The 21,831-nt window shown below is 38.3% G+C and overlaps 5 protein-coding genes across 8 annotated transcripts; 2 read left to right on the top strand and 3 right to left on the bottom strand.

Annotated features, from left to right (window-relative positions):
- Positions 1-183: 183 nt before the first annotated feature.
- Positions 184-1,728, bottom strand: LOC139768526 (haloacid dehalogenase-like hydrolase domain-containing protein 2). The gene is made up of 4 exons (XM_071698778.1): positions 1,595-1,728; positions 919-1,215; positions 633-843; positions 184-552 (listed from the first exon to the last, which is right to left on the bottom strand). Exons 1-4 carry the CDS (start codon positions 1,687-1,689, stop codon positions 385-387), a joined length of 771 nt encoding a protein of 256 aa, XP_071554879.1. The 5' UTR covers positions 1,690-1,728; the 3' UTR covers positions 184-384.
- A 549-nt stretch (positions 1,729-2,277) lies between these two features.
- On the top strand, positions 2,278-4,859 carry LOC139768521 (uncharacterized). Of its 2 annotated transcripts, none has more exons than XM_071698767.1 (6): positions 2,278-2,417; positions 2,498-2,590; positions 2,687-3,020; positions 3,106-3,293; positions 3,414-4,411; positions 4,496-4,859. In XM_071698767.1, the coding sequence occupies exons 1-6, from the start codon at positions 2,365-2,367 to the stop codon at positions 4,777-4,779; spliced, it is 1,950 nt and encodes a 649-aa protein (XP_071554868.1). In that variant the 5' UTR covers positions 2,278-2,364; the 3' UTR covers positions 4,780-4,859. The 2 variants fall into 2 exon arrangements, with proteins under 2 accessions (XP_071554868.1, XP_071554869.1); XM_071698768.1 differs by having other exon boundaries at positions 2,287-2,417; positions 2,503-2,590.
- On the bottom strand, positions 4,856-10,022 carry LOC139768523 (transmembrane protein 135). 2 transcript variants are annotated; one of them, XM_071698774.1, is made up of 9 exons: positions 9,924-10,022; positions 7,255-7,385; positions 6,946-7,072; positions 6,719-6,873; positions 6,385-6,637; positions 6,123-6,290; positions 5,866-6,006; positions 5,608-5,774; positions 4,856-5,529 (listed from the first exon to the last, which is right to left on the bottom strand). In XM_071698774.1, the coding sequence occupies exons 1-9, from the start codon at positions 10,005-10,007 to the stop codon at positions 5,415-5,417; spliced, it is 1,341 nt and encodes a 446-aa protein (XP_071554875.1). In that variant the 5' UTR covers positions 10,008-10,022; the 3' UTR covers positions 4,856-5,414. The 2 variants fall into 2 exon arrangements, with proteins under 2 accessions (XP_071554875.1, XP_071554874.1); XM_071698773.1 differs by having other exon boundaries at positions 9,176-9,960.
- A 625-nt stretch (positions 10,023-10,647) lies between these two features.
- LOC139768524 (uncharacterized) lies at positions 10,648-21,472 on the bottom strand. Its single transcript, XM_071698775.1, has 6 exons — positions 20,642-21,472; positions 20,410-20,550; positions 20,071-20,286; positions 17,202-19,995; positions 12,739-17,096; positions 10,648-12,322 (listed from the first exon to the last, which is right to left on the bottom strand). The coding sequence occupies exons 1-4, from the start codon at positions 20,808-20,810 to the stop codon at positions 19,307-19,309; spliced, it is 1,215 nt and encodes a 404-aa protein (XP_071554876.1). The 5' UTR covers positions 20,811-21,472; the 3' UTR covers positions 10,648-12,322; positions 12,739-17,096; positions 17,202-19,306.
- Positions 14,448-19,023, top strand: LOC139768525 (uncharacterized). Of its 2 annotated transcripts, none has more exons than XM_071698776.1 (7): positions 14,448-14,583; positions 15,682-15,819; positions 15,983-16,053; positions 16,877-17,053; positions 17,156-17,368; positions 17,650-17,815; positions 17,894-19,023. In XM_071698776.1, exons 1-7 carry the CDS (start codon positions 14,499-14,501, stop codon positions 18,013-18,015), a joined length of 972 nt encoding a protein of 323 aa, XP_071554877.1. In that variant the 5' UTR covers positions 14,448-14,498; the 3' UTR covers positions 18,016-19,023. The 2 variants fall into 2 exon arrangements, with proteins under 2 accessions (XP_071554877.1, XP_071554878.1); XM_071698777.1 differs by lacking the exon at positions 14,448-14,583 and adding an exon at positions 15,422-15,537.
- Positions 21,473-21,831: the final 359 nt, after the last annotated feature.

Below are 21,831 nucleotides of genomic sequence, written 5' to 3'. Positions count from 1 at the left end.
AACTGAAAAAGTCAAATTTTCTACAATTTTCTATACGAGTGTATAACGAGACGATATTTCTTCGAATACTTTCATATTTATCTGATTACCTTTGTAATACATTACTATTGATATTGTCTCTATCGGAACTTACATTAATAGGCAAAATAACATATAAAACTCCATATCAGAAAAGGATCGACATTAATTTCTATTTGTATTTATTACGTCTATTTTACAATAATATGGCATTACTTCAGATTACTATGTACACTATATAAAGTAATCCAGTATTTATATAAAATATATAATTTAATATAGAAAAGAGATTGCATCGCGCAGCGATATTTGAATAAAGAACTATTGCTACTTACGCGCTTAGTAATTTCGTTAAACCACAAATCTTTAAATAATTTCACTGAGAATACTCTCGGCAGCTTCTACAAAAGAAGCGCATACTTTTGCTGGTCCCGGAGTAATCGTATTCTCATCCCCCGCTCTGTATTTGCCAGTTTGTACCAGAATACCTTTAATCCCAGCGGCTTGCGCACCAGCTACGTCATCTCTTACATCCTAATGACAAAAAAAGATTGTGAGCACAAAAAATTACAATAATAATACATAAAAAAAGACGATGTCATTTGAAACATTACATCTCCAATCATTATAGCCTGTGCTGGATCTGTTTCCCCTAAAGCTGCCTTGAAAAATCCTATGGTCGGTTTACCAACAACTTCTGCTTTTACATTGCTAGAATACTCTAATCCTTTGACGAACGCCCCAGGACCTAGAGCTAGGCCATCGGGGCGCTTGTAATATCGTCCTTCGTGAATGGCTATGAGGGAAGCACCATTCAAAAGCAATCTAAAATATCGCACATATGTCATACGTTGCTTAAACGATAGAGACGAAAGAGAAGATGCAATGTGAGAAGACTACCTGAATGCTTTGTTCAGCTCGTCATAGTTGAATTTGCTCGGTGCTAAGCCGATCACCACTGCATCAGGCGTATCATCTGTTGCTAAATCTTGGAAATCCTCCATCGCTGCCGGATCAATTAACAGCATGGGCTTCGATCGCCGAGAGATAATTAATCTCCTCGCCGCCGCAAGAGAACTAAAAATTTCCTCTTTTCGCAAGTCAAATCCAAGTTTCGTCAGACGCTCGTACAAATAATTACTCGACTCCTTGGTGGTGTTGGTGACGAATTTAATCGATAGGTTTGCATTTCGTAGCCTATAACGTGAAAATATAAATTCGTGGTTTCTCTCAAAGAGTCAAAGAATACACTTGATACTAAAAACAAATCATAAGAGTTTACTGTTTGATTAATCGCAACAATTAATTCACGAAAAAAACCTTTATTTTCACTGGTTTGATGTCATCGAGATATTTATTAAATAAAAGTAGATATTAAATTAGTCACGAAAAGCTGTCGGCTGTCGTTTTAACAAATAACAGATTTTTTATTAAAATCAGCCCCGCTAAGTAAATTTTTATGCAAAACAAGTAGAAATTTAAAATTAAACCGCTCGTTTTCACACAGAGATTGCGCTGTAACCCCGGTGTAAAGTTAAATACTAATAAAAAAACAAAAAAGCAAAGCAAATCTAACCTGTTTAACGCTTGTACGGCACCTGGAATAGCCGTATTATCGATATGTAACGTTCCACTGAGGTCTATCAGCACCGTCGTGATTTGTCTCGCCATTATTATCCTTATTACATTAATATAATTTAGTGAAATGTATGATCTTGTGCAGATTTGCTGTTGATTGTTATCAAAATCATGATGTAAGCTATAGTTATAGGTTATAACTGGTTATAAGTGTGTTTACTGTGTTTCTGTTCTTTATAGCTGCGCACACTTAATGATTTCTGCACTTAAAGCGAGATAGATTAGACACTGGCGGCTGGCGGGGAGACAGAGAAAGAGAAAAGACGAACAAGTACAAAAGATTCAACTACAACTACTGAACTACAAAGTACAAAGAACAAATACTAAGCCCCTCCGCCGGCTCCGCCCCTGCCTGCAGGCTGCAGGCAATCGACGATCGGATCGACGTCTTCGGCAGCTTCGGCGAACTCGCGGTTGCGGTTAAGATCTCATTTCCTTGTCTAAACTTGTGATATTTTCTTATTTATCTAGTCATCTCCGTCGAATGATATATATATTTATTAATTGTCTCGACCATTGTAATTATTGCAATTTATTAAATATCAATTCTTTTCTCGACTCTCGTACGACTGGGACTTAATTCACCATAAAATAAATCATTCCGGTTAGACACGTGTGAGAAGCACGTGGTCGGTCCGGACCGGTAGCGTGGCCTAGCGTGGCCCTGCGTGGTAGTCGTGGCACGTAAGTCGTAACACATCGGCGAGCATGGTTCTGTCCGGGAAACACGACGGTATAAAGCAAGTGCCTTGGTTATCTCCGTAAGTATCTATTGACGAGATGAGATTTCGGAACGCGGAAGAGGTGGACAATGACGAATAATCGATTTGTTGAACCCAAGGGCAGAATGGCACGACGTGTACAGGCAGATTTATTCCAACGACCCGGTCGAGCAAGCAAAGGCCTACGAGGCGCTTTTAGCGTGGAAAGCCAGGTGATGCAGTGTTACTCAACACGTCACCGGTTACTCAATTGAAGATTGGAGATTGGAGGTACTGAGATAGATTTCAGAGATCATTGTTATTCGCAGGATGCCGAAGCTACCAGTGGGCGTGGACTGTACTCTGTCAATTTTACAAGTGTGCCTCCGCGATCGCGAGTGGACGTCCAAGATCGACAGTGGCGAGCTACCGATGTACTGCGAGAACGACCTGAGCTTGATGTACTCGACCACGATAATGAGATTCTTAAACCACTTTTCCAATATAGGCCATACAAAGCAGACGTCCATGTTTAAGATCGCCAGCCAACTGAAAATCCCAGAGTGGATAGTCAAGTTGAGACATGAGACTGCCCACGGATACGAATTGCCCTCCATTGGAGTGTTAAGGATAGCAATTAATATATTGCTGCATTGGCTGCATGTATGTCTATCTCTGTCGCAACTGTAATCTGTGTTAGGTGTTAGGTTGTTATGAATTCTCGTAAAATATTATCTTTTAAATAAAGGACGAGTATTGGGCACCTGAGGCACGCGCAATGGAAAAATGTTACATGAAAAAAACTGATGCGTCAGAGGAGGAAGAAGAATCCGAAGCACAGGACTTTACAGATGTGATCGAACTTTGGACAGCTGTTAGTTTATATGTCAACGCTGGTTATAAATTAGTATCGGATTTACCAGAGATACAATTACGGTAATTTTTTATTGCAAGTCAGATAAATTGTTCCGTCGGCATTTTTTCCCTAGTCTATATGTCCTTAATATGAAATTATAAGATCTGGTTAAATTAATTTGTCAATATTATTTCTCGCAGGGAAATATTGCAAGATTTACGTACATACATGCTGACTCAGTATAGAAATAAAACTTCAAACAATGACGAGAACGAATATATATCCGTTCACAAAAGAACTATAAAGATTGATAAAGAATATAATTTGCAAACTGCACGAGCACTACTTTTGTCTAAGATATCTGTGGATCTAAACGAATCGTCAAGTACAATGCAGGAGAAGAGCGATGCAATTTGTAACGCGTTGTGCAAAAATGAAGCTTTCCTACCAAATTTAGATATCATGAGAATTTTTCGACGTAAAGAAAAAAGGAATACTAATTTGAAAAGAAGGATACTGCCGCCCGAGATACTTCGATTCTGGAAAGATATCATTTTCTTATTGCATGAAAAAGAGATGTTAGACACGCTGCTGTTCAAGTTGCTTAATATCGTAGATCAAGAACGTGAAAATAAAGAAAGAAGAAATCTCGCTGCCTTATGGATAAGTTCCATCTTCTATAGTTTTGTTCAGCTGGACATCGTCCAAGATATTGCTCGTACCATGGAATATGAATTACAGAAGGCAGATAGAAAATTAGATACAAAGACTTTAAGTCAACGTCTCAAAGAACGCATACACTCTAAACACCCATATTTACGGAATGTCTTGTGGTTAGACATATCAAGTACCATCCCGCACTTTCTTCTTGATATAAAATTTTTATCCAGACTTTTACTAAATGTCAACGAATTCTCTGCAAGATTGATAGAGCCAATTTTAAAGTTGCTTACATCGAAAATAGGTGCGCAAACAAAAAGGCATTTGTTAAATTTACTTCAAATTTATACATTCCAAAAGCATGACAGTGAGGACAGCAACAATGATGTTGATAAGATATTTAGTGTCCAAGATCTTAATCCAAGTCCAACAGAAAATGAGGTGCAGATAGATAAAATAAAGCGTGCAACTAAAAAGAAGACTGCTCCTTTGTTGGCAGACCAAATAATCCGTAATTTACATTGGAAACCAGCACACGGTATACACTTACAAACGAGTTTTTCGCAGGCTTATATAATAATTTGAAGGATCAATAATATGTTTTTTTAAATCTGATTTTCAGATAATTACCAATGGATTGGATGTCCCATTGGATTACTACCGTGGCAGGTAGACTCGTTGAAAAGTATGGAACCACTCAAACTAAATCCATCGAGACACTCTGTTTCAGTTCTGGATTCTCAAATAGTCGCTGGTATTATAAACCGTAAGAACTTGAAAATGCAAAGTCGTATTAAGTGGGACGAAGTATTACGAAAAAAAAGGAGAATAGAGAAGAAACGTAACACGGGTGTCGTGGATGTTATAATGAACAGAGCACTAGAGATTGCTAAAAACCAGACGTAATAGGACATTGTTGTCTATTGCTTGCGCCAATAAATAAGTGTTATGTATATTTATAATAAAATTTATAACAAAACTGTCTACTTGAAACATGTTTATATATCAGCGATAAATATAAAGTTTATATTAAACATAGAAAAAATAATCTGTAGTGTACATACGTCACAGAGAGAAAGTATAAAAGTATTTCGCTATGCATTTGACGATGCATAACGTATTCGCAAAAAAATTGTAGACATTGAGATAACTATATCCATTTAAATAATATTATTTATCTCTCTTTCCCTGACATATAATTATCACACCATAACAATCAAATATATTAAATTACTTACTATATCTTTATCTCTATGTATAAAAGTATTAAGTTCTCTTAGTATCACAACATATCCGCAAGCACCATCGCTTCGATTTAGGTTGAAGAAAAAAGAATAGAAACGTCGATGTTCAGATCGCTACGCTAAGACATACATTTTGTAGTTTCATTTGTTTATCGCATGAAATTTAGCTTATACAATTTACATAAAACGCATATAACACACATGCTGTCTTTGGTTTTGAAAAATTACACTTTCGAAGGAAATAAAAAAACACTAAGGTACGTATTGTCACTTTTGACATTACTTATACTCGACATTTCAGAAAGAAAAGCTAAGTTGATCAGTGGTTTTCGTTTTTCTGAGCACTTGTTGCAAATTTTTGCTGGTTTCTAAACCGAATACATTCAAGGGTAGCCGAGACATTACTGCTATTCTGGAATCAATACGTATACGAAGTGAGAATAGTAGATCAGAGTTGATAATCTTATTATGTGCTTCGCACAATGCTTACCTTCCACCGGACATATTGTAAAGAAATCTCCAATAGGATGATCTCAAGTTTTGTGGTTCCAGTATAGCTACGTGGAAGAGAAGTGCCGTGCTACAGCAATATAATAAGATGACGAACCACTTTATTTCAGGTACTTTCTCATTTTCCACTGCATCGTTCCACAGCAACTGAAATAGAGAGCCGATAATGTTACAGCCATAATTTACTATATATCATGAATATACTAATAGAATGTGTATTAATGGAAATACATAATACCTGTAGTGTCTTCCACATAAAATATAAGGCTATAGTAGTATTAGGATATGCCATAAACGTTACGCTTGCGATAAGTCCAGCAGGAATAGCGTAAATGTGTGAATCTTTGTGGAAGGTTCTTCTCAACATGCATGACGCTAACTAGATAAGAAAAGAGAAATAATGGTAACCAAAAACAATTACGAAAGATATAGTTACAATATTATTTGATACTAATTCTATAATTTGCATTAAGTATGCAGAGCAAGATAATGTACCCTATAAAGGCCGGCAAATCCTCCAAGAAACACACCCAGATTTACATTTTCTCTTTGAAAGATGGTGGTTTTTAATAATTTCGGCTTCTGAAGTAATCTTTTAAATTGTAAGATTAGTTTAAGCGCTATTTGCCCGCAAACACCATAACTGAAGAGCCTTGCGCTATCCTTTAAATAAAAAAGAAAAAAAAAGAAGTAGTTTTATATACATCGAAATATAGAGTATTTATCTAGAATATTTCTATATTTGCTGTTCTCTCACCGCTAAAATGTAATGTGCGCAGCTATAAGGATGTGGGCACGAAGCATCCTTACTTTGTGCCTTTAAGCTGTTAATGATGTATTTGTATGCCTCAAAAGACTTCCATAGAATACTAAATTTATGCCTTGCAGAACTCCTACGTATACTTGTGCCACTCTGTGCGCCGCCAGTCGTGGTATTTCTCGAAGATGTTTCAGGATGTAGGTTTTTCTTCGTAAGATATTCAGTCTCTTCGTACCGTCCAACAATCATCCTGTTTTTTTGAATTCACACGTTATACATACACACGCTACAGAGATAAATACACATCGAGTACACAAATTCGGATATATACCTTAATATTTTATATATCTGATCGTGCTTATTCGTCTTTGAACGGAAGAAATACAGTAACACAGCTACGCTTACAGCAAAGATATAGACCTCTCCTCTTGGAATAGGCGAGAAATATCCTCGCCACACACCCATTTTGAACAACGTTTCCGTTGCCTAGAAGAAGACGATAATGATAATGTATATGAATAATCGTTTTGTTTTTTAACTGTTACAACATCTACTTACAATGTTCGACACGTAGAGACATAATAACGTACGTCTAGACGCTCTTTCTATCACAATGGCAGATAGGCTAGATAAAAAGGACGGAAGGAAAGATACAGTCGGCATATAGAAATGTCCAAGCATTCGCCTGAAACACAAATATCAATTATGTCTTTCAGTGCTCATATAGGACCTATTTAATGTTTTTTCTGATAAATACTTTGTGTATTTCTTGAAAGAGGTACGCGGCGCGAAGTCCTTACAATTGTATTAATTAAGTTTTCCTAGAAATTCTAGCTTTATTGAGTAACCATATTGATTATTTCTTACCTTAACAAACAAATAAACAACGAATAAGAGAAACCACTCCACGAAAGAAATGCTGTGGATTGAAGGATACCCAATATAGTTTTCTTGATGTCCTCTTTCGACGGTACTTTTCTTCTCATTAAAAATGCAATCTGGAATGACAAGAAAATCAGTTTCAAAAAAATTTTATGAATATTAAACTAAAATTATATTCGTATCACCATAAATTATATTTATATTATCACAACCATACGTCGCGTTAAAAAAAAGAAACCTATAAAAAATCATTTCTCAAAGTTAAAATTTCCACTGTTAATTTTTACGATTAATTATCGTTCATACATATTCGATAAATCTAATTTGCACATTCTTATTTCATTTCCTTCTTATCTATTTCAACCAACATTTTACGAAGGTCGCAGTTTGCAATTATCTGTCGCGAGCTGACGATAATTAGGGATAATGGCATAGCACTAATTACAGAATATACTTACAAGTAGACTACAAAATTGATAAACTTGTAAATAGACGCAATCAATTCACGCGATAACGGAACGAAGGTGAATAATATCGTATGTTTAAAGTCCGTACGATTATACGAATGTCAAATGCCGAAGTCTCTTTGGCACAAATCAGGCACTTGTTCGTGCTCAAAATAATTTCTATTAAATAACGAATCATAACGACAATATCGCATATTCTTAAAATGCGAAATAACGCGAAATGTATACAAAAATACACGATTTCGCAATCATACAAGTCTCAAGCTTTAACATCTTTCTTTATCGAAACATTATATCGACATAATTTATGTTCTTCTCGAAATTATGCTAATTTTATTTTGACTATTTAAATTGCATTATTTTTAAAACGTTCGTTTATATAGTCAGATGTCTCCTCATAAGTGCTACGGTTATTTCATTGTTTCATTATTAATTATTTTTCGACACACACTTTTTCTTCGAATGGTTACATAAAGAATGAAAAGAAGCGAGTATATAAAAAAAAAGTAGTTGAAAGAGATGCGAATGTGTCGTACGACGTTCTCAAGGCCTTCGTACAGATTCTCGATTATGTAAATGAAAAAGTCAACGATATTCATGACCCGAGGAAACGGACATGAGTTTACGCCTGGTCGATGCAAGGACGAGGTAAATTATTCTATACTCGCATTACTCGCTCTGTAATTCTGAATTCGAAGCGATTTAAAGCAAAGAATCATCTCGACTTAATCGGCAGCACCGCTCAGAGCAAAATTACTTATTAACAATTCCACCCACGTTAACGAGATATCGCAGGCATTTCCCGACAAGTTAATTGGAGTTTGGCAAGTGAAATTTTTGATTGAAAGCTCGCTCCGTTTCTTTTTTTTTTTTTTTTTTTTTTTCCCCTCTACATTCCGCGAGGTTTATACTCGTCGAAACGTCGAGCAATCGCGCCTCGCGCCTCGCCGCGCGGGCGCGCGCGCGCGCGCATTCGGCGTCCGCATATTTCGGGACGGATGCACTGGGATGCACCGAGATGAGTGCGCGTAGGGCACGCGACGTAGGTGCATCCACACTCAGCCGCGAGCGCATCAGGGCCGGGCTCGTCGGACGAGCCCTGTGCAGTGCATTCGCACCGGACGAACCCGCGATTCCACGGGTCACGTCGCGGCGCCGCGCGCTGAGTGCAAACGCACCGGCCAACAGCGTCAATGCCATCAATGCATCTGTCTCGAAAGGGCGGACGCGCCGACGCGCCGACGCGCGGTCCCCGAAAAGAGATCGACCGATCGACGACGAAACGTGGGGAACGCACCCCCGCGCGCGCGCATCCCCGGCTCGGACACTCGACAACCCCAGCGAGCCTGGATATCCCGACGAAGCGGGAAAACGAAAAGAAAGAGAGAAATACAAGTGCGTTGACGTGCGTTGACGTGCGTTGACGCACGTTGACGTACGATGTAAACGGTCGTGTATATCCTGAGGGATTCCTGCAGGGAGTGCAGACCGAGACCGGCGGTCGCGCTGATGCAGGAGTCCGTCCATGGGTGAACGTAATCCATGCAAGGCACGTCAGACGAAAACTTGCTGAGTCGCGCGGGCATTTTCACTGCGATTGACAGCAATTGACAGCGACCACGGCCCACGGTCCACGGTCCACGGGCAACAGGAGCAACGACGACGACGACGTTAGCTGACGTTAGCGTAACACGCCGCGCGTGATGTTACGATGGTCACGATTATCGTTCGGCGCCGCGACCCGCGACTAAATGCGGCGCATTTGAGGTTTGAGGGAGAAAGAGAGAGAGAGAGTTGAGGTCTCTTTCCCTCTCCGCAGTATCCACTCTCCGCGTCCGTCGCGTCGCGTTGACTCCAGCTGACTCGGCTGACTCGGCTGACTCGGCTCGGGAAAATCGGACGAGATACGAGATACGAGATCAATGAAGCGGCATCTTATCGTCCCCGTATTGACACGTGGTGCCGTCGTTTGGATCCAATCCAAAGGCTATCACCGACGCGAGAAGTCAGAAGGGAAGCGGGGAGAGGGAAAGAGAAAGGAAGAGAAAGGGTGCTTTTAATTACGCCTTTTACGTGGCGTAGAGCGCGCCAAGTCTCAATAGACTTTATGGTGGATGAAACGCGCCACGAGGTCACGCGAGATCGACCGACGACCACTCACTCTCGTGCACTTTCGTGTCGACTCACCGAGCGACCGTCGACCACTGACGGTAATAGAGCGGGAGTGTTACGAGCAGACGAGCAAATACGCTCGCGCTGTACGCTACACATGCACTGACATGCACGTACACGTACACGCTCGGTCATCGATGGTCATCGAGCGGCGCGCGGCGCGCGGCGCGCGGCGCGGGCGAGTTCATGTCAGCTGACAGCTGGTCGGCTCACGCCTCACGCACGCGGCACGAATCCGTCGAATCCGCGGCGCCTTTTCCCGCCTCTCCTCGTTCCTTTTCGCTCCGATTATACTATATCTATTTTCCTCTCTCCGATTCCCTGGCTTATAACTTCTTCTCTCTCTATAAATGCCTAGGTGCAATGTGGCCAAAAGTCTTGGAGAATCGAGTCTGAAATTAGGCACTCAAGTCTAAACGATTTAACCAATTCGCATTTCATTTAACAATTTGATAATTTAAGTTAAGGCTTTAAGGATTTGATAGATTACGCGCAGAAAAGCGCTAATTATTAAAATTTATTCCCGCGTGAGATAAATGTTTAATACTTTATCAAGCGGATGGTGAAACATCGCGCGTTACGTAAAATGCGTATGACAGATGATTCTCGTCCCGGCCAAAGTACATGCACATATACCTATATTCATATACGTACGTGGCAAGTGTATACTTGACGTGCGGCGCAGCGGCCAGCGGTAATTCGCCGCGAAGACGATAAAGACGATAAATAAACGATAATATATGCATGCAATTAAATTATATTATATATACATATATCGCACAGTTGAAATGTTTCTTTTTTCAAATTTCTTGGCGAGATTACGCTCCCTTATCTATATCTATTGTATATGTTGTCTTACGACTTACGAGAGATAAGAATTACGTTCGTTTTATCGACTTTTTGTTACACGCATTGAACGTGTCGAAAGAAATACGTCGGACAAGTTGTGCGATATAAAGCGATAAATAATCTCGTTTTTCTTTTTGCCTTTTCATAATACAGTCAAAGTCAGTATTGAATATAATTCACAATTCACGTTAAATTTCAGCAGATTCCATATATCCGTCGTTTTACACGTTTTGTCACATTTGCTTACGTCTTTTTCAGATGTTTCTCGCAATTGCACGGCACGTAAAAGCTATAATTAAGCGTCTGGTTCATTCTATATTCTATTCTATTCTATTCTGTATTTTAAATTATGAATTGTAGATTATATCTGAAGTGCATGCGCTTCGCTGTAATTCCAATGACAAGCGAGTAAGATATTATAGCCGATAAGTGTTTCGCGGAATGTATAATTTATTTAACATCGATAAATTATTCGTAAATAGATTATCTATTATCTGTTTTTATCGCGCACCGAGTTATAATACGAAAAACAAGCGATGACCCTCGATCGGTCATTCCTGGACGCACAATGGAATCCTCCAGCTCGATCAACGGACGATCTGGACGATCTGAACGATCCAGACTATCCGGAAGCGATTAAATAATTTCGCAGGATATATTTTAATACCTATATGAATTACGAAGTTCGCGAAATTGTCGTATCGTTGCGGACGTTGCGTCACGTTTACGATTTCGCAGATTACCCACCAGACAGACGGAGAAAGTCTGTCGAGAGTCGCGAGACTCGAGAACGAGAACGGATTCTACAGAATGCAGACTATGCAGAGTGCAGAGCTACAAAAATCTTGTCAATAGAAAGGCTACAGCGATTTGAATGCTGGCGTTCCAGGCTCTGGCTTTTGCAACGCTGCTGCCAGAAAAAAAACAAATATATATATATATATATATATATGTGTGTGTGTGTGTGAAGATTGTAAATAAAGGCTACGGTCAACGTGACGCTACAAATGCTTCGAAGCATTCCTCTTCTCTTTTCTTTCAATGAAGAAAGAAGAAGAAGAACGCTCCAAAGCATTTGTAGCGTCACGTTGACCGTAGCCAAAATATAATGAAAATATCGGCAATAAAGATCAGCTGCAGACTCTCACGTGCTTGCTGCCTGCAGATCAATGACAGAAATATAAGAGCGGGATCTGCGTTCGACAGATCACAGAGAGATCACAATTTCCGGTTTCTGCCCCTGATCTACTGTCCGATCGCTGTGCCAGCGCGCGAGCTCCATTCGTTTCACGGAATTGTACATATGTACATTTTGCCATTGCCGATGATACATAAACAATAACTAGGAAGGAAAAAAACAGTGAAAGGACGATACGAGCTAATAATAATCGAGCGTTCTTCATCGCGATTTCTTGCAATTTCCTCCGCTTGCCTTGCGAGTTGCGAGTTGCGAGCAGAAACGAGTATGTCGTGTATTTCGTCGAGGTCGAGACGAGCTTTGAAACGGCGCGGCGTGGCGTTTCAAGATCCCAAGATCCCGGTCATCTCGCAGTTATCGTAGTTATCTAGAATGAGAAACAGTTACAGGTTACAGGAAGAGAGCCGAGTCTAACGGAAGACGTTCGCGTACGTGTTAGAGCACGCGAGATACGATCCGCGCATTTCTATTCGGGCTATTTTACGGCATTTACGCGATTCTCCAATTCTAACGAGAGAGATTGTACGGCTTTTATCGCTAAGTACGCGGACAGCGGACTCCGAATAAAACGACTTGGAATTTAATCAGACTTGAAAAAGACGAATAAATAAAGCCCCCTAGCTTTGTTAACTTTCCGATACATACATTATACATTGCATTACATATACATTTGGCGTAATCTTTTATCGCACGTTAAAGCATTGGGTTAAAGTGTCAAATTGGTCGTATAGATAAATTTAAAATATTATTTGAAAGTGCAATGATCATTAGGTATGTACATACCGCGTTTAGATAAAGATAATTGCGCTACAGCATCTTTAAATCTTTTCTTTGCTGCTGCTGCTGCTGCTGCTGCTGCTGCTTCTGCTTCTCAGAGATACCAGTGGCGCCATCTGCACGTCCAGCGCGCAACGCGTTCGCTAAAAATGTCGATAACACAAATCGAAAGCAAAACAATAATAAGATAAGAAAATCCCTATTTGCTGAAAATTAATTGCAAAATTAATTGACTCCCTTCGCGGCGTAGAAACGAACGAGTGAACGAAGAATTCCAATGGTCATTTCTTCGCGCCCTAAAATTCGAAATATCGCGTCATGAGTCACATGGAAAATCAGTTTCATTACGTGTACGTGAGATATCGGCACGAGGCACGATAGTAAACAGAAGTAGAGAGGAGGAGAAGGTCATTTTTATAATTAAATTATTGAATACTTCATATCTTACTTTTAAACGACTGGATTTGATATTTAAAACCGTATATAACTTATTTAAAAAAAAAATAGAAGATTAAAGAGTCATAAAATTTTTAATGTACGTTGTACAATTAAAGAGTAATGTACATTGAGGTTAATGTTAACCTCGTGTGTAATGTTTCTCAGTGAATAATTTTACATTTAGCGAATATCAAGCAGTATCAAATGGAAATGATTAATATTAATTGTAAACATTATAAATAATAAGGCAATCAATAACGGATTTAAATTTATAGCGGCTGTAAACTGTGGCTCCAAACCGCAAACTCTTTCGTCCCCACTAAATATAATAATTTATTTGATTTAAAGTATTTATTTTTAAATCAAAGTAGAACGATTATAAATATATCATTATATTTCAACGTTCTAAGCTCGTTTATTTTATACGTAAATCGGGCTGCAAATGATTTATGACCTACACGAGTGCTAAAATATTATTACAAAAAATGAGAAGAGTATAGATATATATTAGAAGAATGCACGTTCAGATCTAAGCTTTCCTTCAAATCTTGATTATAGATTGATTGCTTTTGCTTTTCTTTCTTAGGTGGACCACGATATCGAGCGGCACGGTGGGGAGGAGTCGCTGTTAATTTGGGTTCCGATTGGATGTATAGATAACAGGTAGTTTTCCGTAAGATAAGCCTGTTATGTCTTAAACATATATATAAAGACGGCTCAAAGTGGACGTGAATAGTAATGAAAGAACAGAGGATATTGCCATACGCTGCAGATTACGATCGAATGAGTAATAGTTGATCGTATCATTCAATCCTTATCAGCAGCATATATTCCATCTGCCGGCCGCTTTGATATCATCAGGCATCGCGTTGAACACATAAGAAAAGCTCGTAAGTTTTAAATTCTCGACAAGTTGTTATCTTTACAAGTTGTTATCTTTGTTAATTAATTGATCGCACGTTTCCTTGGCTGTTAATAATGCAATCGAATTACAAATGCGACGTGATGCGAGACTAAATTAGATTTCTAATCGATCACGAGAGATATAGAATTTTATTTATTTATTTATTCTATTGATGTCGAGATACCTGATACAAATTGTGACACATGATATTCATATTTTATAGCCTCAGTAATAAAAGAATATAATGTAAATGTTTCATTATTATGTTCACTGACAATATTATTAATGATTACTTCATTTTTCTTTCCAGATCCTGTACCGAAAGTTTTACCGAAGAAAAGAAAACGATCAAATAAAAAACGGAGATTCCTGGAATTCTTTTCAATTGCCCATTTATTCATATTACATTAATCACGAAGCAACCATGAAGATGTCTGTTGGTCTGAGAACAATGGGTCTCGCAAAATTAAATCGCTGTGTTCCGTGGAATCTAAACGTGCGCAAGTATGGTGAGTAATGCCTGTTGTAAATGTCATTTTGTTTGTGATAAAATTGCTTTGACCATTCAATATTCTTAGCTTTTTATAGCTGTTTTACGTTATTAGACAATGTGTGAAACTAACTGATTAATTCTGATTAATTTTCTTGGAAAAAAAAGCAAGTTATTTATCGTTTTAAAAATTGTATCGAATCTGTTATCAATTAAAGATATAACATTTATACAAGCGTAATTAATCCGATTAAAAGTTTCAGAATTAAAATAAGCTAACGGAAATTTTCGAAATACAGGGTCTACGTAAAACACATAAAAAATGGTAATTTAAATTACAATAAATTACAACAAAAACATTAAGTGTACTTTGTATAGTCAAAATGAAAAATGTAACGAAATATACACGTTAACTTATGTCTCGTGATCTTAGAATCACTGTGGCTTATTTTAATTCCATTGTGTGAGAAGAGTAAAAGACAATAATATCCATTAGTTAAAACTATTATGAAAAAGCTTGTAAATATTTACAAGGTATGGAGAGGCTGATTTAACGTTTCCTTCGTACTGCGCTATAGCGGACAGAAAATGTACGTTTGCGTATAAGTTGTACCACAATCCATCAATCCAAATGACAGAACAAGTTTGGATGTTGACGGTGCGGTCAATCGCGCGTTTTCCAAGTTAGACGTAAGCCGCACAAAATTGCTGTTATCTTCCGTGAGATTACATAAAAATACGGACCATCGCCGCAGAAGGCGACGTAGAATGATGTGCGATAGAAATGGAAAGAGATGCGAGAGCAAAACGAGAGACCGACCTCGGTGACGCAAAAACTATAAGCTTCAGTTGCCGTCTTATCGCGTTCATATCAGTATTCTAAAGCAACAAATACGGTCGTTGCAACTAGACCGCTGCATCGAAACGCGGAGAAGCAGAGTGACACAGATAATCTGTTCGTTCGCACGTTGGAGTAAACAACATTCGAATAAATAACTTTTGCGTATTGTTAAGATAATCCGCGTGATTGATTAAGCCACGTTCCCTTTTGTTCCGCTATCGAATACGCGTTGAAAGAACGAAGCCAATGATCTTTTTCTCTGTCTGTATTCTACAGTGAGCGATCAGCTTCTCGCGGACGGTGAGGTGAAGAAGTCAAGGATACCGCTAAACATCGATACCAACATGCTGAAAATCGGTTTCCTCGGCGGGGGAAAAATGGCTCAGGCGCTCGCCAAAGGTTTCATACGGGCGGGTAAATAGCTTTTCTTTATATATTTAAATGATATATAATCTTGCGTTTAATATTAGTATACAGGCTATCATTTATATTAATTTCATCAACGAAAGTTTACTGAAAACATCTTAAACTGCTTCTCTTATTTTCTTTTTTTCATGAGACTTTTCTCATTCTACAGGTTTAAGCAAAGGCGAAATGATGCTGGCCAGTTGCCTTCCGACCGACACTGGAAGCATTGAGACTTTTAAGGTGAGATAATTAAGTACGATATCACGTAAGGAAGGAAAATCTCGATGTGATAGACCGAAGGGCGCTTCTTTTGTTTGTAACATATTGCTTGATAAGAATGCCGCCGCGCCGGTGATAAGTGCCGTGATTTCTCGTTGTGATGAATCGGCGATAATAATCGGTGATGTAAATTCTTTCGGTGATATCTAATATGAAAAACATTTAATAAAGAGAAAGGGTATTCACGTTTCATATCGCACAATATTTTGTGAAGCTTTGGAGCTGGGAGATTAACTTAATTAAAATATTGCAAGTTATTATGTTAAATATTGATATGATGAACTATAGTTGTATTGCTTTTAACTGACCAAGATTCTTAATAGAATGGCTTCTTCATTTCGACATTTGTTTAATAAATCATCACGATAAGATATAGTTTATAACACTGATTGCGCATCTGTCGCATGCTTGTCGATGGTCATCTATTGATCGTGTGACACTTTCAAACATTTCGTATTTATGTTGTCATATGCGTGAGTTTTAAAATTGCGTCTAATTGTAAGTTATCTCTGTATTTATTTCGACGATATTAAACATACTAGATATGTACGAAGGATCATGTAGACAGATAGTAGAAGCTCATATTTCAATAAATAAAGATAATGTCATTTATGTCTCAAGATATATCAAGGTAAAAATAGTAGATAATTATACGAAAAAATAATGTTTAATTAAATTTTGATAAAGAAAATTTCAATTTTCGGATAGGTATCGCGCAGTCAAATATGTCATTGCAATGTGGTGTATCAAAAACATATATATCTAATTAATTCAACGTTTTTAGGAAATGAAATCAAATACTGTTTTTACGAATGTACCTGTCATCGATCACGGCGACGTGCTAATCCTTTCGGTAAAGCCGCAAGTTGTACCGAAAGTTTTGCCAGAGTTCAGAATACACGACGACAAGAAGTTACTCATTTCCATCGCCATGGGCGTTTCTCTGGCGTCGTTAGAAAAGGTAACACATCTCTGTCAGAATTCGTTGTTGCCTATCGTGTAAGCTGTTCATAAAGAAAAAGAAGAACAATGCGTTATCATACGAGAGAACAAATATTTTCAGGCACTGCCAAAAGAAACACCTGTGATAAGAGTAATGCCAAATACACCTGCATTAGTTGGTTGCGGCGCTACAGTGTTTGCACGCGGAAAATACGCAAGTGACAAGGATGCCGAGATTACGGAGAAGCTATTTTCCGCCGTAGGCATCTGCGAAGAAGTCCCGGAAAATTTCATCGATCCGGTAACCGCCTTGGCCGGTTCCGGTCCTGCCTATGTTAGTAAACGTTCCAATTCCACTAATTCATCGTGAACAATCTGTAATAAAGTTTTTATATAAAAAAAAGTAATTATATTATAACTAAACTAAATCGGGAAAATAGGGAAACACGAAAGACAATATTTGTACAGGTTTCTTGTTGCAATTTACACGTCACATAATTGTGTGTGGGATTCGTATTACCAACCTTTCTTTTATTTTTGAATTACCACAAGCTTCTTTCCATATTTTAAAATAAATGACTAGTATTGTTAACGGAAAATGGATTTTTTTTTTAGATATATATGATAATCGAAGCGATGGCTGATGGTGGAGTCAAAATGGGACTTACTAGGCCCATTGCATATAAACTCGCGGCGCAAACTGTCCTAGGCGCTGGTACCATGGTGCTGGAGACGAAGCTTCATCCAGGACAGCTTAAAGACGACGTGTCTTCGCCGGCAGGTCAGAATTTACATGTAATAAAATAAAATCCTTATTTTTCTTCAGCCAATATACATCTTTCTTTTAACTTTCTTGCAGGCTCCACCATAACTGGTATTCATCAATTAGAGAAAGATGGCTTAAGATCGGCGATAATCAATGCTGTAGAGGCGGCGACGCTTCGATGTAAAGAAGTCAGCTCGCAGACAGAGAAAAATTAGTAGCAACAATTATTGTTGTTATATTTACATCAATTTTAAAGGACGATATGTAAACGTGGAGACGATATCCATCCATAGAGTTAAATAAGGCAGGATAATTATATCTGGAGACACAAATCTTAACTACATTTTAGGACGATCATAGAAATATTCTTGTTCTATTAGAGATGTATTTATCAGCATTTTTTATTATTTAAAGAACATCATCACATTACTGTAGTGACTTGCTGTTATAATTAACACAATCGATGTGATAATGACTTTGTGATAATTTTAAATTTCAACGAATATCGTTATTAATTATTAAACTGTAGTTGCAGTTTTACTGCTGCTGGTCTCTCTAAAAGTATGGTATAATATCGATAGAAACAATTTTGTAAATAATTATTTTAAGCAGATTGTTTTTTAATTATTTGCAAATACTATTTTTCATGGGACATGTAGAAATTGACAATATAGATCTGGTATTAAAATAATGATAACAAATTTAAACGCGTTTATATTCACAATCAGCTTATGCTGTTTTTATATAGATTACAAATAATTTGAGCCATATCTACAAAGTAAAAACTGTATCGTACTTTTATAAATAATTATAACAGTACTCCTCTTAAAACATGTGTGTGTGTGTGTGTATATATATATATATGTACAAATATATATTTCTATAATCTATTACAACTAATTTTTTGTTGTATATATTTTGATAATATATTATTTGTTGATGTATATATCATATAGAGGCATTATTTGAATTATGTGACATTCTGTTTATTCTTTTAATAATCTTTACAGGAGTAGGAACTCTTGATATAAATTATTAAAACATAAAATTTAAGTTTACTAGATAAAAAAAGTGTACTTTTCGATATGTATCACACACTTGTGCATATTCATGGGCGCCGTTAGTGGCAATATGTACATACACAAATATACGACAATTTTGAGTAAATTAATGTTTAACCACGTGTAACCTGAAAATTCTAACAAATTAAACTTTGAACTGTACTTCTTTTATTTTTTATTTATGTACGTATTTGTTTTTTTAGTTTCCAAAGTCTCCCAAAAAATTTATAGCTAACTGCACCAGTAATATTATTACATTATTCAATGTTTTTTAATTGTAATGTATCAAACAATATCAAGTATAAAATTCCCAAATGTGTTAATAAATCTATAAATTATGTTGAAATTGGTGTCGCTTTGTAATCAGCAGTATGAAAACTTTTCTACATTTCAAATTTCAATATAACCAACAAATTCATTTCTCGCATTCTTTTTCATCTCATTGTCAGCTAACATTTGACAGCAATTTCTTTCCCTTAGTTTGTGCACGTTTAAATCCGAGATTGAACTCGGTCTTAAACATTTCCCTATAATAACTTTCCTTCACTATCTCACTTTCAGGAACACCCTCCTGTTTGCACTTCAACACGTAGGATTTATGCATTGTAGCTATGTTTAGATTTGAGTCCAAGTAACATTTACCACTGTGATTTTTAAGATCCGTCGGTTTCTCGATCGGGAACGATCTGATATGTTCGCGCACTCGCTCTTTCACGTTCTCGCTCTTCTTAGTTTTCGGCGTGTGCCTGCCTCTTTGATCCGGCCCGATAATACCATCCGCTGACATTCGTTTCTTCTTCATCACATGCCGCACGAACTTCTCAGATACCGCAAACGTGCTGAGAAACATGGGCTTACACACGGTAATGAATTTACCCTTCAAAAGAAGAGAATAAGTGAAAGTCACCTGCCGATATCTCGATGGAGAACGCTCTGACTGAATGTTGCGCAAACGAGTGCGTTGTTTCGGAGATTCTTTGACGCACAATGCGATATGCTGCTTTCGCTGTTGCCACGTACAAGTCCTCCAAAAGGCCTTGTGCAATTCTCCGCGTTCCTTCTCGTCTATCTTGTCTGCGCAGCGCATGCGACAAACGCAGGGGTGTCCCATCTTTTTAGCTGGCACTATTTTGCCTGGAAAACGTGAATTGTCAATTTTTGTTATACGTTAAACGTTAACTCAACTGCGTCTATTGTCTCTGTACCTACCTCCAACTCCAATGTACTCCTCCCCTTTTAATCTAGCATTTTTCTTCATGTTTACTTTCCAGTTTTCGGGCTGCTTTGTACGTTTCATAGATTCTTCGTGTTCCTTCGATGGTTCTGCATCCTTCTCCCGTTTAAGCTTAATTGAACTTTCTGTGGAATCCTTATTACTTAGTAGATCTTGTGGCATACCCGCTGACTGTAAATTCGTTGTATTTCCTGTAATAATGCAATGAAATCCAACATGGAATTGGAATACAAGTGTTAATCCATCTATAATAACCTGAAATTATTATTATTTTTCTCTGTGTGAGACCTATTTGGAATATTATAAAAATGTACCTATTAACAAACAAGTTTCTGCAAGTTCAGCCTCAGATTTCAATGTCAAATTTACATCTCCAGTAGCGGCGTCTCTCAACCATGTTTCGTAAACAAATTGCCATGCATTTGTCTGCAATTTGTTTAAATCACCTGTTGACACTAAAGATAAACAAAAGGAAATGACGGATAAGTGTCTGATCGAAGACTACTCACTACCGAATGCATGGAAAACCGAGTTCGCGAGTTTTACCCATGTTGTTAGCAGCACACTTGTAGAACACAGCTGAGTTTTGCTGAGTCTCCTGCTGTCGACCGTCTGCGCTTCTCTCTGTCAACCATTCTCGTACCTTTGCGCGTTCTCCGTGATCTGACAAGTCCGTTTCTGCTTCATCTTTATTCTTAATGAAAGTGGCTTGCATCTTCCACGCAGTCACGGTTGGTCACGGTGGATTCAAGGCATTCAAGCGAGCGTAGAGGCTAGGGCTAGATAAGGGTTCTGTTCTGTTTTGTCACCGAATGTCACGGGACAATTTTTAGCGCTGAAGGATCCAAGCGTTCGTGATCGCGAAAACGTCTGCAATTTGTTCGCGCCCGCACCCGCGGGCCACGTTTTTCTGCGTCGAGCAAATTTCACTCGACGTAGACGAATGTATTTTGTTTCAAAGGGGATGTATTGTTCGTAGAACAGCGGCACGACGAAATCATCAGAAATCATTCTAGAACGTATGTGTTTTGTCACGCGCGCGCGATACATTGTCATCGTGAACCGTTGATTTTAGCCATTTTAGCGAGAGCCGAGAATCATGCAGCTCGGCTCGGAAGGCAACTTGGGCAACTCATTGTCACTATTGTCAGTGCGGCCACTGCGGCCTGCGGCCGAGCCGCCGCCGGGCGTGCGGCGTGCACTACTAATGATGACCTCTCTCGAGGCAAGCGTTTAAAACGAGATCAGCGATCCTGAGTCCTGAGCGATCCGAGGCAGAGGGAATAAGCCTGAGAGAGGCCATCCCGGATGATCCCGGTCTTTTTCATCATCACATGTGATCACATGGGACTGATGGGACCTGATGGGACCGTCGGGACCGTCGAAGTCGAAAGCCCCTGTACATTAGCGCCAGTATATCCATTTTCGAAATTTCGGTACTACGTAGCCACGTAGTATTTATTTTCCGACATTGCCGATAAAACATCATTTTGATGCTACATCTGCAAATTGCGCGGTTTCATCTGATAATGCACAATTTAATTTTATTTAATCTGGTACTAGTATCAAGGAAAAGGTATATGTATATAAACAATCTTTTTAAAGGCCGTCCTGTACCGAATATCATTGCGGTTAATTGCGATGTAAATTGAATAAAATAAATCGTGAAAAATACAGACGTGAGACAGGCTTGGGTCCGTTTTTTTTTTCATTATCAAGTTGATCCGGAGATAATT

Source organism: Temnothorax nylanderi, unplaced genomic scaffold (genome assembly GCF_030848795.1).
Source record: "Temnothorax nylanderi isolate EJ_2023f unplaced genomic scaffold, tnyl_v1.0 TNYL_tig0016_pilon, whole genome shotgun sequence".
Classification (NCBI taxonomy): Eukaryota; Metazoa; Arthropoda; class Insecta; order Hymenoptera; family Formicidae; genus Temnothorax; species Temnothorax nylanderi.
The sequence above is the reverse complement of the archived record's forward strand: the minus strand, read 5'-3'. Positions and strand labels throughout refer to the sequence as shown.

Bases quoted from the DNA above. Each gene is read 5' to 3' on its own strand.
- LOC139768526 (XM_071698778.1), bottom strand. From the start codon at position 1,689: ATGGCGAGACAAATCACGACGGTGCTGATAGACCTCAGTGGAACGTTA. The intron at 1,216-1,594 runs GTTAGATTTGCT...TTCACGTTATAG, and splicing joins GCCGTACAAGCGTTAAACAG to GCTACGAAATGCAAACCTAT. The intron at 844-918 runs GTAGTCTTCTCA...GCGATATTTTAG, and splicing joins GAGCTGAACAAAGCATTCAG to ATTGCTTTTGAATGGTGCTT.
- LOC139768521 (XM_071698767.1), top strand. From the start codon at position 2,365: ATGGTTCTGTCCGGGAAACACGACGGTATAAAGCAAGTGCCTTGGTTA. The intron at 3,021-3,105 runs GTATGTCTATCT...TTTTAAATAAAG, and splicing joins TATTGCTGCATTGGCTGCAT to GACGAGTATTGGGCACCTGA. The intron at 3,294-3,413 runs GTAATTTTTTAT...TATTTCTCGCAG, and splicing joins TTACCAGAGATACAATTACG to GGAAATATTGCAAGATTTAC.
- LOC139768523 (XM_071698773.1), bottom strand. From the start codon at position 9,322: ATGCCCGCGCGACTCAGCAAGTTTTCGTCTGACGTGCCTTGCATGGAT. The intron at 6,638-6,718 runs GTATATATCCGA...TCAAAAAAACAG, and splicing joins CAGATATATAAAATATTAAG to GATGATTGTTGGACGGTACG. The intron at 6,007-6,122 runs GTACATTATCTT...TTTCTTATCTAG, and splicing joins GATTTGCCGGCCTTTATAGG to TTAGCGTCATGCATGTTGAG.
- LOC139768525 (XM_071698776.1), top strand. From the start codon at position 14,499: ATGAAGATGTCTGTTGGTCTGAGAACAATGGGTCTCGCAAAATTAAAT. The intron at 17,369-17,649 runs GTTAGTAAACGT...TTTTTTTTTTAG, and splicing joins CCGGTTCCGGTCCTGCCTAT to ATATATATGATAATCGAAGC. The intron at 17,816-17,893 runs GTCAGAATTTAC...ACTTTCTTGCAG, and splicing joins CGACGTGTCTTCGCCGGCAG to GCTCCACCATAACTGGTATT.
- LOC139768524 (XM_071698775.1), bottom strand. From the start codon at position 20,810: ATGCAAGCCACTTTCATTAAGAATAAAGATGAAGCAGAAACGGACTTG. The intron at 20,551-20,641 runs GTAAAACTCGCG...GTTTATCTTTAG, and splicing joins GTGTGCTGCTAACAACATGG to TGTCAACAGGTGATTTAAAC. The intron at 19,996-20,070 runs GTAGGTACAGAG...CACGTTTTCCAG, and splicing joins GGAGTACATTGGAGTTGGAG to GCAAAATAGTGCCAGCTAAA.